The sequence below is a fragment of the Suncus etruscus genome, chromosome 1, assembly GCF_024139225.1.
Source record: "Suncus etruscus isolate mSunEtr1 chromosome 1, mSunEtr1.pri.cur, whole genome shotgun sequence".
Lineage (NCBI taxonomy): Eukaryota > Metazoa > Chordata > Mammalia > Eulipotyphla > Soricidae > Suncus > Suncus etruscus.
In genome coordinates, this window is record NC_064848.1 from 101,504,058 (window position 1) to 101,520,998 (window position 16,941).

Sequence of the window (16,941 nt, forward strand, 5' to 3'; positions counted from 1 at the left end):
GTGTTGACCCCACATTCTCTGTGTGGTTTCATTTATTTCATATTTCATATTCGGCCACTCGTGTTACCCATTTTCCTCCCGTGAAAGGACTATATGACCCACGAGAATTGCTGAGACGCACGTCTACAGCACCCTGTGAGTAGAATTTTTATTTTATTTTTTATAATATCTTTATTCCAGCACCATGATTACAAACATGTTTGTAGTTGGGTTTCAGTTATAAAAAAGAACATCCCTCTTCATGTGAGTAGAGTTTATTTTTAAAATCCATGTATAAACAAACCTATACAAACTCCTATTGTTTAAGAGTAAAATATTTCGGGGTGAGAGATATAGCATGGAGATAAGGCATTTGCCTTTCATGCAGAAGGACGGTGGTTCGAATCCTGGCATCCCATATGGTCCCCTATGCCTGCCAGGGGTGATTTCTGAACAAAGAGCCAGGAATAACCCCTGAGTGCTGCCGGGTATGACCCAAAAACCAAAAACCAAAATATATATATATATGTATTTCTCATAATATGGATGGTGGGTAATATCTGCTGGTGCTCAGGGATTACTACTGCCTATGTTTTCAGCGCTGACTATAGACTTAAGGCTTGGATTTATGGTTTATGGCAATATTTATAGTGTTTAAAGTATTGGGAATAAGGGGCCGGGCGGTGGCGCTGGAGGTAAGGTGCCTGCCTTGCCTGCGCTAGCCTAGGACGGACCACGGTTCGATCCCCCGGCGTCCCATATGGTCCCCCAAGAAGCCAGGAGCAACTTCTGAGCGCATAGCCAGGAGTAACCCCTGAGCGTCACAGGGTGTGGCCCAAAAACCAAAAAACAAAACAAAACAAAACAAAAAAATAAATAAAGTATTGGGAATAGAACCAGGGCTGTCTGCATGTAAGGGAAGTGCTTACTCCCTATATTATCCCTCTGGACCATTCTTTTCTTTTTCATTCTTTCCTTTTTTGTTTTTTTGGGCCACTCCCTGTGATGCTCAGGGTTACTCCTGGCTATGCACTCAGAAATTGTTCCTGGCTTGGGGGACCATATGGGATGCTGGGGGATTGAACCGAGGTCCATCCTAGATTAGCATATGCAAGGCAGATGCCCTACTGCTTGCACCACCACCCTGACCCCTCTCTGGCCCATTCTAAGAATGAAAAATTTAAAATTTGCAATTGCTTACTTAATTAAAATAAGAAAATACACAAAATTTTTTGGTTTATCTATGCCTCTATACTGTTCAATATAATCTGAATGAAACTTTTAGGAATCATATGTCACAGATATTTGGTAGCAATTATTTAACACGGTAGGTCAAATTTATTTTGAGTTCCACCTTTGATTAAAAACAACAACAAAAGAATAAAATAATAAAGCAGATGAAAATGATATCTGTGCTAAAATTTTCTCTCTAGAACTGCTTGGCTACTAAAGGCCTAGAAAAAGACGGTCTAAATAATTCAGATAGAAGTAGCACCATTTGGTGATGGGAACTTTGCACTGGTGATGGGTGGTGTTCTTTACATGACTGAAACCCAAACACAATCATGTATGTAATCAAGGTGTTTAAATAAAATATAAAAAAAAAGTAGCACCATTTACGGGGCCAGTGAGGTGGCGCTAGAGGTAAGGTGTCTGCCTTGTAAGCGTTAGCCAAGGAAGGACCACGGTTTGATTCCCTGGTGTCCCATATGGTCCCCCCAAGCCAGGGGCAATTTCTGAGCACATAGCCAGGAGTAACCCCTGAGCATCAAATGGGTGTGGCCCAAAAACAAAACCAAAAAAAAAAAAAGTAGCACCATTTTCTTTCACTGAAATTTAAAAACAAGGACTCAAAAAGAAAAGAAGAAACTAAAGGAAAGAAAAGGAAAGAAAAAAGTAAAGAAAAGAAAAACAGTGGGAATGTGAAAGGGAGGGGAAGAAAATTACAAAAGATAGTAAAATACAGATTGAAACTCAAAAATGTATTCAAAGTGGAAAGTGACTAAAAGTGAAAAGAACATAATAAAGCTAAAAGTTCAAAAATTGATCACCTAATGATAACCAAATGATTTTACCTAAAGGGGGGAAATCTAAAATTTCTATATCACCACACGTTAAATTCAATAATCCTGAACATTCAACAAAGAAATGTGTGTGGCCTTCATATCAAGTGGTTTTGTCGTCTACAACCTCCAAAAATTAGATCTGACAAAAATGCATTCAGACTCATCAAAAATATTATCCTTAAAATAGTATTTCTTAATTATCAATAAATTTAATTCTAAGAAAAATTCAAACATGAAAGTTAAAATTCAAAGTAGATGGCTCATTAAATATGAGCTCATAGATTTAACTAAAGTACTGGCCAAATATTAACTAAAGAAATAGGTTGCTAGTACAAAACTGCATGATCATTTCTAAGTTACTTAACTTCCCCAGGGTGCCTTGGCTTAAGAAATAGCAACATGTTTGTTGCCTTCCTCTAACTTTACCAAATCAATGTCATCTTAAATACTGCCGTTGCACTAAGCTAATAGTGAATCAAGAGTAAAATAACTGAGAAATCAAAGTGGATAACTATATGTTTTAGTGCAACTAGATTTGTAATTAGTTGGAAAAAATATTACACTTACTCATACCACTGTTTATTGTGTTTTCGGTAAAGCAACGTATCCAAGGCAACAGCATTGACATCCAGAGCTCCTGGGGAAGGCCACTGGTTGGTGAGGTGGGCAGTTAACTCTTGTCTTGATCTTAAATCATTATTCTTTAGCACAGTCCTGTGGATATTAAGATGGTGAGTGCTTTTGTCTTCTCTGTTCTCTGATGGCAAAGGAACCTAATGGAATCAACTTAGGCCCCCCAAATTCATCTTCTTAGACTGACTTGTTGACAACTATAGGAAGGCTATTCAGGCCATAGATGTTTTTGTCTCCTGCCATATGTTTTTTCTTCTCTTTCTCTACTAGCTACACCAGTCACTAGTTGTGAAGTTCAGATTTTCTACTTTCCATAAAGATATTACTAAAAGACCCAAGCTGCACTTTACATTTTAACTGAAAAACAATGAAACAATATAAAGTTACAATTTATCCTATGCCAGTTAAAATGTTAAAGAAAGTAAAGCCAAAAAAAGGGGAGGGTGGATGGAGCGATAGCACAGTGGCAGGGCATTTGCCTTGCATGTAGCTGCTCAGAGCAAACCTGGGTTCAATCCCCGGAATCCCATATGGTCCCCAGATCCAGGAGCAATTTCTGAGTGCATAGCCAAGAGTAACCGGGTATGGCCCAAAAACCAAAAAAAAAAAAAAAAGGAAAGGAAATAAAACATGTAAGTACATAATATTTGAATTTGAAAATTAAGAATTTATTAAAGAAATTTAACTCAATAAACAACTACAAAGTGAACATGAAACAAGATCTTAAAATCTTACTACATTGTAAGTAATAATAATAATTTTAAAAATAGGCCAGAGACACATCAGAGGAATTAAAGGCACATGCCTTGCATATAGTCTACTCAGGTTCAATAACTGGCTCTGCATGAACCCCTGATAATTGCACGCTGCTACCTCAGAAAACCCTGTCATAATAAAGACAAATAGGACATAATGCAGAAATTTTTTTGAAAAATCCATGATGCTCAACAATTATTTTTGATCAGCAGGATTACTAATCTTCTTAAGCTAGTGAACTAAATGACAACTGTATAGAACAATGTAATCTTCTAAAAACATTTCAACTACAGAATAAACAATTGTAACTTATGATTCACTTTCATTATAGTTAGTTGTCATCAATAATAATGAGAAAGAACTAGGTCTTTATGGGGGTGTTTTGGGGGCACACCCAAAAGTTTTCAGGACTTACTCCTGGCTCTGTACTCAATCCTGGAAGTTCTAGGGAACCATAAAGAATGCAGGAGATCAAACCAGGTCAAGCACATGCAAGATAAGTGCCCTACCTGCTATAATATCTCTAGTTTTTGACAAATTTTTATCTTCGAGGATCAACAACATTTTAATGGTGGTACAGAAAAATAAAGTTAGGATTTCATTTGCTAAGGTTTTGTCCTACCCTAAAAGCCACAAAATATTACTTAGAACTGTATCAAACAGAAGTCTACTACCCTAGCATACTACAGTACTGAGTGAGCATGTGCTTGCCATAAAGTTTCATTGTTGTGAGAGACAGGATCAGGGCACCAAATCCTGGTCTTGAATAATAACCCTGCATAACACCTCTGACTTTTAATCTAAATTCTATGAGAAAAACACATTTACTTGTCTATACGTTTACATGCCCTAACCCCTATACAATCTCCTTGGTACCACCAAGTCTATTTTCTAAGAGTTTATTTGTTCTGTGAGTTACTAATATTGATGTACTGTTTTCCACATGTAATTAAGAGATATATATGGTTATTTTTAATTATAGAAATTATAGGGCCCGGAGAGATAGCACAGCGGCGTTTGCCTTGCAAGCAGCCAACCCAGGACCAAAGGTGGTTGGTTCGAATCCCGGTGTCCCATATGGTCCCCCGTGCCTGCCAGGAGCTATTTCTGAGCAGACAGCCAGGAGTAACCCCTGAGCACAGCTGGGTGTGACTCAAAAACCCAAAAAAAAAAAAAAAAGAAATTATAATATATTTCTATTATCTGAGAACAAGCCAACTATGCTAGTTAACCATAAGACCTATTCAAAGTAATCCTAAATGATGCTTATTGGGGATAAGTCAATTTTTTCATTTGGCCAACCTTATAAATAGCTAAAATTATAAATTACTGAACAACTGCTATTCAACAACTATGTATTTTAACAACTATTTATTACTTCACAGTACAAAATTAGTGGTGGAGGTTAAAATATATCATATTTGTCATTTAATGTTAATTAAAACTAACAAACACTAATGTTAGTAGTGTAAAAAATTCAATCAATGATAATATACAAGATAGATTTCTACTTGCCTTTTCTTCTTTGGGGGGGGGTTTGGGCCACACCCGTTTGATGCTCAGGAGTTACTCCTGGCTAAGCACTCAGAAATTGCCCCTGGCTTGGGGGGACCATATGGGACGCCAGGGATCGAACCGCAGTCCTTCCTTGGCTAACGCTTGCAAGGCAGACACCTTACCTCTAGCGCCACCTCACCGGCCCCTCTACTTGCCTTTTCTATATAATACAAGTAAGTGAACATTCTCTTAAGATAATAAGTCAGGGGGCCGGAGAGATAGCATGAAGGTAAGGCATTTGCCTTGTATGTAGAAGGACAGAGGATCAAATCCCGGCATCCCATATGGTCCCCGAGCCTGCCAGGAGCGATTTCTGAGTGTAGAGCCAGGAGTAATCCCTGAGCGCTGTCGGGTGTGACCCAAAGACCAAAAAAAAATAAATTAATAAAATAAAATAATAATAATAATAAGTCAGCAGAAAGGAAAATATAATTTTTTGTTTGTGGTCAAAATGGTGATGCTCAGAGTTTACTACTGGTGGTACTTGAGGAGCCATATGCATTGGTGGGGACTGAACTCAGGTCAACTGCATGCAATAAAAGAACCTTACCTGCTGTACTATTTTTACTGACCCTAAAGGAAAATATTTTATTTATTTATTTATTTATTTATTTATTTATTTATTTATTTATTTATTTATTGGTTTTTGGGCACACCCGGCGTTGCTCAGGGGTTACTCCTGGCTGTCTGCTCAGAAATAGCTCCTGGTAGGCACAGGGGACCATATGGGACATCGGGATTCGAACCAACCACCTTTGATCCTGGATCAGCTGCTTGCAAGGCAAACGCCACTGTGTTATCTCTCCGGGCCCCAATATTTTTATTTTTTAAGGAATTAGAATTAATATATTTATCACCCCTAGTTTTAAGAACACACCTAGGAAGTTACTTATCTACTTATTTATCTTCAATACTCAATAAAAATAGGCCACACACAGACTCTTCCGCATCATTCAATATTTTACTCTTCAATTTTACTGAGATAAAAATATCAATTATAAATTCTATGTAAAGGGCTAAAGAGATTAGTTCCAGGGTAAGACATTTGACTTTCATGATGCCAACCTGGATTCAATCCCCAGTACTGCCTAGGATCCCCAAGCACCACCAGGTGTGACTCCTAAGCACAAAACAAGTGTGGGACACTTCACCCCCAAATTCTATGAATATATTTAATTACCACATTCAAACTGCTAAATATATCCATCATCTAATAGTTAAATTTTTTTTCTGTGAGAATGCTTAACATTATCTTAGAAAAGTCTCTTAGAATATTTTAAGTGTAGACTCAATCTTCAGAACATATTCATTTTGCATAACTACAACTGTATCTCTTGATGCATTTTTTATTTCTTTAGTTTCTCTCCCTAGTACTATAAATAATCTACTGTTTCTAATAATTTGACCATTTCATTTGTACATATAAGTGAAAAAATGTTATATTTCTCTTTATGCATTGTCTTCCACATTCATCCATGTTGTAAATGGTAGAATTTCCTTATTTTATGACAATAATAGTCTAATAATCAGGGGCAAGAGAATTTGGGTACAGATTAAATCATATTTAGCACTATTTTAATTTTGAGGGACTTCTATTTCTATATGATGAAAATATGTATTCCTACCAACAATTTCAATGATTTGCTTTCCATAACTGCAAGGTCTCGCTTTGAATGTCTTTTTTTTGGGGGGGGGCTCACTTTTGGTTTAAGTACCAGTCAGAGCTTACTAATGGTTTTATGCTCAAGGATCACTCCTGCCAGTGCCTGCCTGTAGGACCATATATGGTTCTGAGGGGTAAGCTGCATTCCAGGCACATGTTCGAACAATCTAACAGATGTAAGATGAATTCTCATTGTAACTATGATTCCCATTTCCTTGATAACTAGTCAAGCTGAACACTTTTTTTTTCCTTTTTAGTGTCAAACCCAGTGGTGCTCAGAGCTTACTTACTCCTGACTCTCTGCTCAGGGATTACTCCTGGTGGGGCTCAGGGAAGACCATGTAGGATGCAGGAAATCAAATTCAAGTCAGTCACATGCAATACAAACACCTTTTCCAGAATACTATCACTCTGGCCTCTCAAGTATACCGTTTCCATTTGAATATTTTTTTTAGAATAAACGTCTATCCAAATCCTTTGACCATTTTTTAATTGGGTTATTATCATTATAGTTTTTCTCTTGAGTTATACACGTTCCTTGGTTGCAGTTTTTAATTTTATTCAGGAGTGATGTAGGGGTTGGGCTCAGGGTCTGTTCCTGGCTCTGTGCTCACGAGTGACCCCTACTGGTACTTGGGAAGCCAAAAATGGTACCCTGGTTCAGAACTCGAGGTTGGCTGCATGCATGACAAGCACTCTATTTTCTTTATTATTTTTCTGTTCTGAGTTCCTTATATATTTTAGATTTTAACTCCATAATAAATGTTGCAAGTATTTTTTGAAACAAAGTCAAGCAAAGCTTCATTTCCATCCACCAGCACACCCAAGCTGACCAGTCAGACCCCCCACCCCAGTTGACCCCCTATGGGCTACAAGCAACTGTATATACAATAAATGCAAGAGCTGTTTCATCTTGCTGACATTTAAATTAATAGGCTTGCATCTGGGAGTGGAGGTTGGACTTTCCACAGTTCCTGCTATTTCAACCCTAACAAGATATGGCTATGTAGACCAGGCAGTTTTTATGGTTTTTTAGGGCCTTACGAGCCATGAGAGATCTGTGAGAGTTTGCAAATGTAAGTAGCCTAGAAGCATAAAATGAAACCCTTAATATTGGTGATAAAACGGAGTCCCTCTACTCTAAGCTCCACAGATCCTCAGCATCCCATAAGGTTCCCTGAGACAGCAAGCATGTTTCATGAGTACAGATACCTGAGCACAGCCAGGTGTGGCTCCAAACATGTTTCCTTTTTGTTCCTTTTCTGCTGTATATATTTTTTAACTTTTTATTTTTTTAAATTATTTCTTTATGTAAGTGCCATGATTATATACATGATTATAGTTGGGTTTCCGTCATAAAAAGAACACACTGCTTCACCAGTGCAACAATGCCCCCATCTAGAAAGTCGGTAGACAGAAAATTGCCTTATCACTCTGTTGATCAGTTCCTGTGTTGAAAGTATCTCAATTTGATGCAATTAGGTTTTTGTCTTTTGCTGCCTATGTTTTGGTGTTAAATTTTTAAAAATTCATTGTCCAGAGCATTTTCAAGAGGCGATTCCTTTTTTTTCCTAGCAATTTTATAGTTAGATGTGTAAGCCTTTAATGCATTTTGAGTTGATATTTAGAAATTATTTGAAAGGTTTCAAGTAGATTGTTTTGTATGCAGATATCAAGTTTATCAATACCATTTATTAAAGAAATTATTCAATAATGTGTTCTTGTTATTCTTGTCAAAAAATCATTTGACTTGAAGTAACATGGATTCAGATCTGGATTTTCTACTTTAGTCATTATAACTGCCAATCTGGGAACCCCTATGCAGATAGATACTGGTCCTCAGATGTAAAAGATTAATGCTGATATCATACTACATTACTATAGATTTGAATTTTATTTGTGATAATTCCAAGACAGTACTTGGAGGCCACTCCTGGGAAGTACTTGGGGGATCATATGCAATACCAAAGATTGATCCTGAGCATCCTGTATACAAATCATGCATGCATTCAATCTATTGTGGTATTACTTAGGCTTTGTGATATATTTTTACTTAAAAAACATGATCCCTCTATATTTGTTCTTCTTTCTTAATATTTCTGAAGAGTTGGAATGATGTATGTTTTAGGGTATTTTTTCAATTTCTGTGAAAAATGCCATTGAGATGCTAATATAAATCAAACTGCACAAAGTATATCACTTTGATAAACAAAGACTTTAGAACAACATTGAGTCTTTTTATTTGCACTCTCTCCTCTACATTGAGCCTTATCCCTGAAAGTTCTAGAAAAATTAATATATATAATATCTTCCTTAATCTTCTTCAATCTTTTTTTTTTTATGGAGAGGGGAGTTGGACCACACTCAGTGGTGCTAAGGAAACATCCCTGGCTCTATGCTAGGAAGTGATGCCTGGCAGGGGATTACATGTAGTGCTGTGGATTCATCAGGATGTCATACAAGTGGGTGCCTTAAATCCTGTACTATCTCTCGGGCTCTCATAAATCTTTTTAAATGTTCAATACCAAGTGCCTTAATTCACTGGTTTTTACTTTATAAGACTGTATAACTTTATGTGTCTTAGAGGTACAATGGAGTACTTGGCCTTCTACAAAAGTACCAATATCTCTCCATCAGAGTCTGACAGTTCTCATCTGTCCTTTGTATCCATTCTCATTTTTTCATAGTCTTAGTTATGTGATCAGAGAAATAAGGCTATGCTTTAGTTGAACTTCGTTCCTTCGCTTTTTCCTTTGCATTTTGTGTGATTTTTTGACATTTTTTATCCTTATGACTTATTTTGATTAGCCTGTGTCCCCTCTAGTTTCATCCATGTAACAGAAAGCAAGATTTCATCTTTTCTAATAGCTGAGCAGTATTTCACTATGTATCAATACCACATAATCTTTGTCCACTCACCTGTCATTGGGCGTTGGGTTGTGTCCATATTTTAGATATTATAAATAGTGCTTTGATGAGCTTAAACAAGCATGTAAGTTTTCAAATTAGTTATCTATGTTCCTTGTCTAGAAATCTAGGAGTGAAATTGCTGGATCAGTAATGTTTATACTACTTCCTTGAATGTCAAATGAATTCTGATGTGGGTTGCTCTGAATCTGTAAATGTTCTCTTTGGGAGGGTTTGTCATTTTGTTATTGTTTGAGTGTGACATTAGTATATATCTGGTGATAAAGGTCTATTTCTGGCTCTATGCTTAGAAGTGAATCCTGACAGAGCTAATGGAAACATATGTGGTGACAGAGACTGACAAAATCAGTTGCATATAAGTCAAGTACCTTACCTCCTATATTATTTTTCTGCCTAGGCTAATAATTTGGGTTGGTGGGGATATGGGCCACACCTAGTAGTGCTCAAGGGTTATTCCTGGCTCTGCACTCAGAAATTACTAATGGGAGACCATAGGGGATGTCAAGGATCGAACCTGGGTCAGCCAGATGCAAGCCAAACTCCCATCTGCTGTGTGCTCCAGCCTTATGTTTTTAATTTTAAGAGTGTTAATTTGTCCAACTCATGCATGCAATATCTTCCCATCTCCTATATATTCTTATATCTTTTTGTTATTGTTATATTGGAACCACATCTACCTGCTCTCAGGTTCTGTGCTCAGGATCACTCAGGGTACCATATACGATGTTGGGGAATAAACAGGGTTAGTTAGCAGTGTGCAATGTAAATGCCTACCTCGTATACTACCTCTCCAGCTACAATTCTTTTATTTTTAATATATTTTTATGTACAAGTCTTTCACCTCCTTTATTAGGCTGTCTCTACCCTGAGACACAAAAATATTAAAGTTGGGTCAATTCAAAACTATATGCCAAGTATGGGAGGTAGCAAGAGGGAATAAAAACATACTTTGCATGAGGTAGGCCAGGCCTGATCCCTGACAGCTGTTCCCCTGACTACTGCTGGGTGTGATTTAAATTCTTTTTTTTTTTTTGGGGGGGTGATACCTAGCAGTGTTCAAGGATTAATCTTAGTGCTGCACAGAGAAATTACTCCTGGTGGTACTTGAAGAAACATATAGGATGCTGGGTGATAAAACTTTTTCATTATTTTCCTTTTGTTTTTCAATTCAAAATTTTTCATTTATTCTGAGCCAAGAGATTTTTCCTTTGACAATCTGGCCATTTAGTACTGAAAGAAAGAGTTTACTCACAAATGTAAGAATAAGTTCTCTCGAGCATGACAAAGAGGCAATGCAAGTTCTTACAACATGCTAATTAGAGTGTAACTTTGTATGTCTGTCTAAGATTTAGCATGTCCATTAGTCCATTTTCTAAAACAAATTATACCTTTTGACCCAGAATTCCCATTCTGTGAACAACCTGGATAGGACTGATTAGTGATGCAGAAAATAAGTTTACATAGAAGGTTATTTAGAAATGCACCTCATTGAAAAAAAGATTGTAAAAAATGATAGCTTTCATAAACTGTATTACAATTTTCACAAATGCTATATCTTCAGAGATAATACTAAAAGTTATGAAACAATTTTAAGGTACTTTGAATGCCAAGATTAAAGGTTATTTCTTTTCATTTCCTTTTTACTGTTTGAGTTTCTTCGTCCATGATAATTAGATTGTTGCTGCTCTTAGTTTCTGCTTCTACATGTTAAGGGTGGATCAGGGAACTAGTATTTCTAAGGTCCCAGGGACGAGGTATTCAGGGATTACAGTGGTTAACAGATCTCAGCAAGAAATGGACAGTGCCAGCACTCCAGGGTAACTTTGGTTTGCTCAGGTTCAATCAGCAGAGCTGAGAATCCCCAGGTCACTTCATGGTGGCAGATCCTGCAGGACTCCCAAAACAGAGAGACAATGGTAGAGAGGTCGTATGTCCCCGTAAAACAAAACAAAACAAACAAAAACGTTAACTCTCTATTAAGAAAAAACATTACAATAAATTACAACAACAAACTAGAAGCATTTTTTTTTGTCTTTTTTTTTTCCTGTCTTTTTCCAACAGAACCACACAACTTGAATCATCTTGTTCTGCCTCATGAATTGAGGGAGAAAATAAAAATGAATGGTAGCAGGACCAAACAGCCATATGAACATTGAGTGGAAATAAAAATGATCAGACTTAAACACCAAACCCAAAGTCAACAACAATAGAATCAATACCCTACCTACAACAATCTATACACAGAGGGGAACAGTTACACTAGCACTCTGGGGGCCAAAGGAGGGAGATATGGGACACATGCTGGGAAAAGAGGTAGAGGGAGGACAACCCTGGTGGTGGGAATGGCCTGATTCATTGTCACTATTACCTTAAATTTTACTGTGAAAGATTTGCTATACACTTTAGTCACAACAAAAATTGTTAAAAAGAAAAAAAGAAAACAAAACAAAACATTACAATAAGTTAAAACAAACTAGAAGCTTTTTGGTGAAAGAAGGTATATAGAAGAGTCTGAGTTGGCTGTGGAAGAGAACTGCCATAAATTCAAAGACAGAGCTGGGTTAACTACAAATCAAGTACCGCATTTTCCGGTGTATAAAACGACCCCCTAATTTTACAGTTAAAACATAGGTTTAGGCCTATATTTGCTGTATAAGACAGAATGTTCCTGTGCTGCAACTGTATCTTCCACAGTGAGCCAATCACAACAAGCAAAGGTCCAAAGGTTATACTGTAATAGACTTCTTCTCTGACTCTGGCCAATCTGAGCAGGCTTTTACAGTGCGGATTAGGGTCCAGAACATTGTCTAATTTGCATGCATAAAAAGCCTGCTTGGATTGGCTGAGTTAGAGAGGCGGTCTGAGCAGCCTGGTAGTGATTGGTGCAGGATCGAGTTGGAAAATTCGTTTTGTGGCAATATTCAGAAAATTTTTGTTTAGCGGCATATTAAAACACTTTTTGGGATATATTTGGCGTATAAGACAACCCCCAATTTTCGGCTGATTTTTTTGTTTGTTTGTTTCAAAAGTTGTCTTATACCCCGGAAAATACAGTACTTCCTTCAAGAGACTTGACTGGAGTACTCTATACAATGAGAGGGTGCCCTCTATTGGCCAATTGCAGTATTTGCTTTTGTTGCATTTTGCTGTTACTTGCTATTGTATTAAAGTTTGCTAACAAACACTATTAGAAAAATCAATTATGCATCAAGGTAATTTCTTTGTTATACTGATACTGTCTTCTAATTTATGAATTATGAATTAGTTTCTACACACACAGAAGGCATTATGTAACAAGTTCATGATATCCTAAAAAATAAGAGATAAAGTGAAACAAAAAATAAGACCTGGGTTTAGCCCCAGCACTGTTCAGTTTTCTGAGCACTACCAGGAGTAACCTATGAGCTCTGTACTTGGAATAGCTCCCAATCCTGTCAGGTGTGGTGCACAAACAAGGAAACAAAAACTCCAAAATATTTTCTCTCACTGGTAGCTAAGTAGGATGTGAAAATCTTGTTCTTAAAAAGCATTACACCATATCCACCAAAAAATACCAAAGTGATGAAGGAAATTATTGTATAATGAATAGCTAATAATTATAAAATAGTAACAACTGGGGATTTAAAAACATCCTAGCAAATCAAGGCAGACCCCAGAAACCAAGGTATCACTGTTCCTCTTACAACTGGTAACTGGAATGTCTCTACAGGGGTGGGGGTGGGGTGGTGATAGCCGGCAGGACTCCTGTACTGAACCCTAGAACAGGGATATGCTCAAGCCAGGCCTTCACAGCAAGGCCGGGCAGCTGGTCCCCGGGAGTGTGGGGGAAGGCAACAAGTAGCTCCTCCCACTGGCCATAAACCGGGCTGTGCAGCTGACCTTTTGCACTGGGGTCCTTTTTCTCTTTTTTTCTTTCTAATTTGTTTTTTCGGCTGCACCCTGTGACGCTCAGGGGTTACTCCCGGCTGGCTATTCGCTCAGAAATCGCTCCTGGCTTGGGGGACTATATGGCACGCCAGGGGATCGAACCACAAGTCCATCCTAGGCTAGAGTGTGCAAGGCATGCGCCACTGCTCCGGCCCCTGGGGCCCTTTCTCATCAGTCCTCATTTCCCCAAAATGTGCAGGCGCACTATACTTAGTTTACCATGATACCACAATGATCATAATTTTCATTGTTCCTAGGAAAGGAAACGGAATGTCCAAGACTGACTGGATAATACTCCATGTACTTAACTCCTCACAAAGCAGAACATTCTCCCACCCCAGCCAGATGTCAACCAGCCCCCAAAGTGAAAGATAGATTCCCTACATGAGAAAAACCAACACTCGGCTGCTATTAATTCGCTCTTGCCCACCCCTTTCTTCACCTCCCTCTACCGTGGACTTTTGTTTGCTACCAGATTCAGTGACTGAGAAGCCCCCACACTACCCCTCCCCGCTTGAGGATACTCCCTGATATGTGACTGTTGGGAGCCATCTTCCCTAGACTCCAAAAAACCAACTCACAGGTTGAAGCTGGGGTCCGGATCTTACTTCTTCACCGCCTATTTCATAAGTCTTAAGAAGGACATACAAATCTCCTTTCAATATCTCTTTAGTGACATTCCTTAATAAGTGTAACCATGACAGAATATCTTCTCATGTAGCGGCAATTTCCCCAATCCTCGGAATCCGTTTAGTATGGAATTCTAGTAGACAAGTCTTTGTCTAGAGGCCATGTAAGAAAAAGGTTATGGGATTGTTGGTCTTGATACCTCGACCGCCATATGCACCAGTAATATCTGTGGTGTTGTTTCTTTTGGCATAGACACATTAAAATGGGAAAAGATTACATATGTGGAAAAGATTACATATGTAAACAAGTTCTTTTTCTTTTTCTTTTTTCTGGTTTTTGGGCCACACCCGGCATTGCTCAGGGGTTACTCATGGCTGTCTGCTCAGAAATAGCTCCTGGCAGGCACAGAGGGACCATATGGGACACCGGGATTCGAACCAACCACCTTAGGTCCTGGATCGGCTGCTTGCAAGGCAAACACCACTCTGCTATCCCTCTGGGCCCACAAACAAGTTCTTATCTAATAAAGATGGGAGCACAACATTTTAAACTGCAGTGGGACTTTACACCCTGAACTCCTGGCATAGTGTCTTGGCTTAGACTTCAGCTGATTAGACATTGACCAATCACCTCTGAACTATGGACACCATCTGTGAAAACAAACATGGTTTCCTACACCATCACCAGGAATAAGAACTCTTAACAAGGAAGGCTCCACTACCGTCATGGCATTGACTTACTCCAAAGATGGTATTTATGACACCTAGGAACAGCAACAGTGTACTTTTAGGACAGAACTCTTTGCAATGCTACCTAATGGTGAGAAGAAACCAGAAAACACTATACACCACATAGTCTTCAACATAGGATCTGTACAGAAACCAGGATCTATAACTACAGAAACCCATCAGCAACAATTGTGATGGTGAAGAACTGTTTCTGGGACCACAAAGAATGTCTAAGGCAGGGGTCTCAAACTCGAGACCCGCGGGCTGTTTGCGGCCCTCTGTACATTTTGTGGCCCGCGGCTGGCCTTCAAATATTGCAGTATTCGCGATTATTCGCTTACCGAATAATCACAATAAAAATTGCATTAGTAAGAAAAAAATCACATTAAACATTCGCATACCCCAGCAGTTCCATTGGGGTTTGCAAATGTTTAATGCGATTTTTTTTCTTACTAATGCGACTTTTTATTGCGAATATTCGGTAAGCAAAATCCCTTATGCGGCCCTGTCTCACCCCGACTTTACCTCCTGCGGCCCCCAGGTAAATTGAGTTTGAGGCCCCTGGTCTAAGGGGTCGGACAATTTAGTAGCCTGGGGCCTAAAGTTCATCTTCTGCCAAATACATCAGGGGGGAGGTTTTCCTGTTTTTAGGCCAAAAGTTTCTCTAATTTCTCCCATATTTTGTTTGCTTATGCAAACAACTGCCACACATACACATCTTTCTTTTCTACTAGTCCTTCTACTATCTTAAAAAAAAGAACATACTAAAGCTTCTGCTATTGTATTAAAGACTTTATTGGTGACACAATAATTGTCATGAATATAACTGCTAGTGAACTCTACTATTCTTTTTACAGTTCTCTTTGTTTTTTTATTTTAGATTACCTATTTTCTTTATATTTTTGATAACTTTGCTTCCTCATCCTGAAACAAATGTATTATGATCAGTTATGTCAACTATGATACATTTTCTTTTAATAAATTAATTTTTTTCAAATACACATTTATTTTTATTTTTTGTGTGTTTTTTATTTTTATTGTGGTTGAAGTGAATTATAATTCTCTCACAGTAATATTTGAGGCACATAGTGACAATGAGTGAGGGGCTTTCCCACCACCAGTGTTGTCCTCCCTCCACCCCTGTTCCCAGCATGCATCCCACATCTCCCTCCTTTACCCCTGTAATGTTAGTGCAACTGTTCCCCCCTTGTACAGCTTGTTGTAGATTGGGTATTGATTCTGTTGTTGTTGACTTTGGATTTGGTATTCATATCTGGTCAGTTTTTATTTCCACCAAATGAACATTTGACTGTCTGTCCTTGGTACCATCTGGGGGAAGAAGGAAAAAAGGAAAAAAATGGCAAACAAAAAAGGAGGAAAAACTAGGAGGAGCCTATCTAAGTGTTATAAATATCCATTTAGAAGAAGGAAGGGGAAAAAGAAGAAAAAGATAGTAAAACAAGACAAACCAGAAACAAGAAACAATAAGGGAGTATCAACAAGATTACAAAAAGAATAAACACAGAATAAGACAAAAACCAAAAAATCCTAGCAAATAAAAAATTACTGTACAACATGTTCATCCATGGTTCAAAGCTATTGGATGAAAGGTTATCTGAAGTTTACACAAAAGAGAAGGCTGTTTTACTTTTATTTATTTTTTGGTTTTTGGGTCACCCGGCAGTGCTCAGGGTGCTCCTGGCTCTATGTTCAGAAATCTCTCCTCGCAGGCTCGGGGACCATATGGGATGCTGGGATTCAAACCACCGACCCTCTGCATGAAAGGCAAACTCCTTACCTCCATGCTATCTCTCTGGCCCCAAGAGAAGACTTTTTTAAATCACCAATGCTTATTCTTTTTTTTTTTTTTTTTTTTTTTTTGGTTTTTGGGCCACACCCTTGACGCTCAGGGGTTACTCCTGGCTATGCGCTCAGAAGTTGCTCCTGGCTTCTTGGGGGACCATATGGGACGCCGGGGGATCGAACCGCGGTCCGTGCGCAGGCAAGGCAGGCACCTTAGCTCCAGCGCCACCGCCCGGCCCCACCAATGCTTATTCTAAAGATTCCAAAAGTG

The 16,941-nt window shown here is 38.4% G+C and overlaps 1 protein-coding gene across 2 annotated transcripts in view; it reads right to left on the reverse strand.

Moving 5' to 3' along the window:
* RUNDC3B (RUN domain containing 3B) overlaps positions 1-16,941 on the reverse strand; it is a 152,652-nt gene that overhangs the window by 18,594 nt on the left and 117,117 nt on the right. Inside the window, exon 9 of one of the 2 annotated variants that reach the window (XM_049769028.1) lies at positions 2,613-2,759. The exons of the other annotated variant lie outside the window; for it this stretch is intronic. Within the exon in view, the coding sequence (XP_049624985.1) occupies positions 2,613-2,759 (147 nt within the window). The remainder of the gene's footprint in view (positions 1-2,612; positions 2,760-16,941) is intronic. 2 annotated transcript variants of the gene reach the window in all.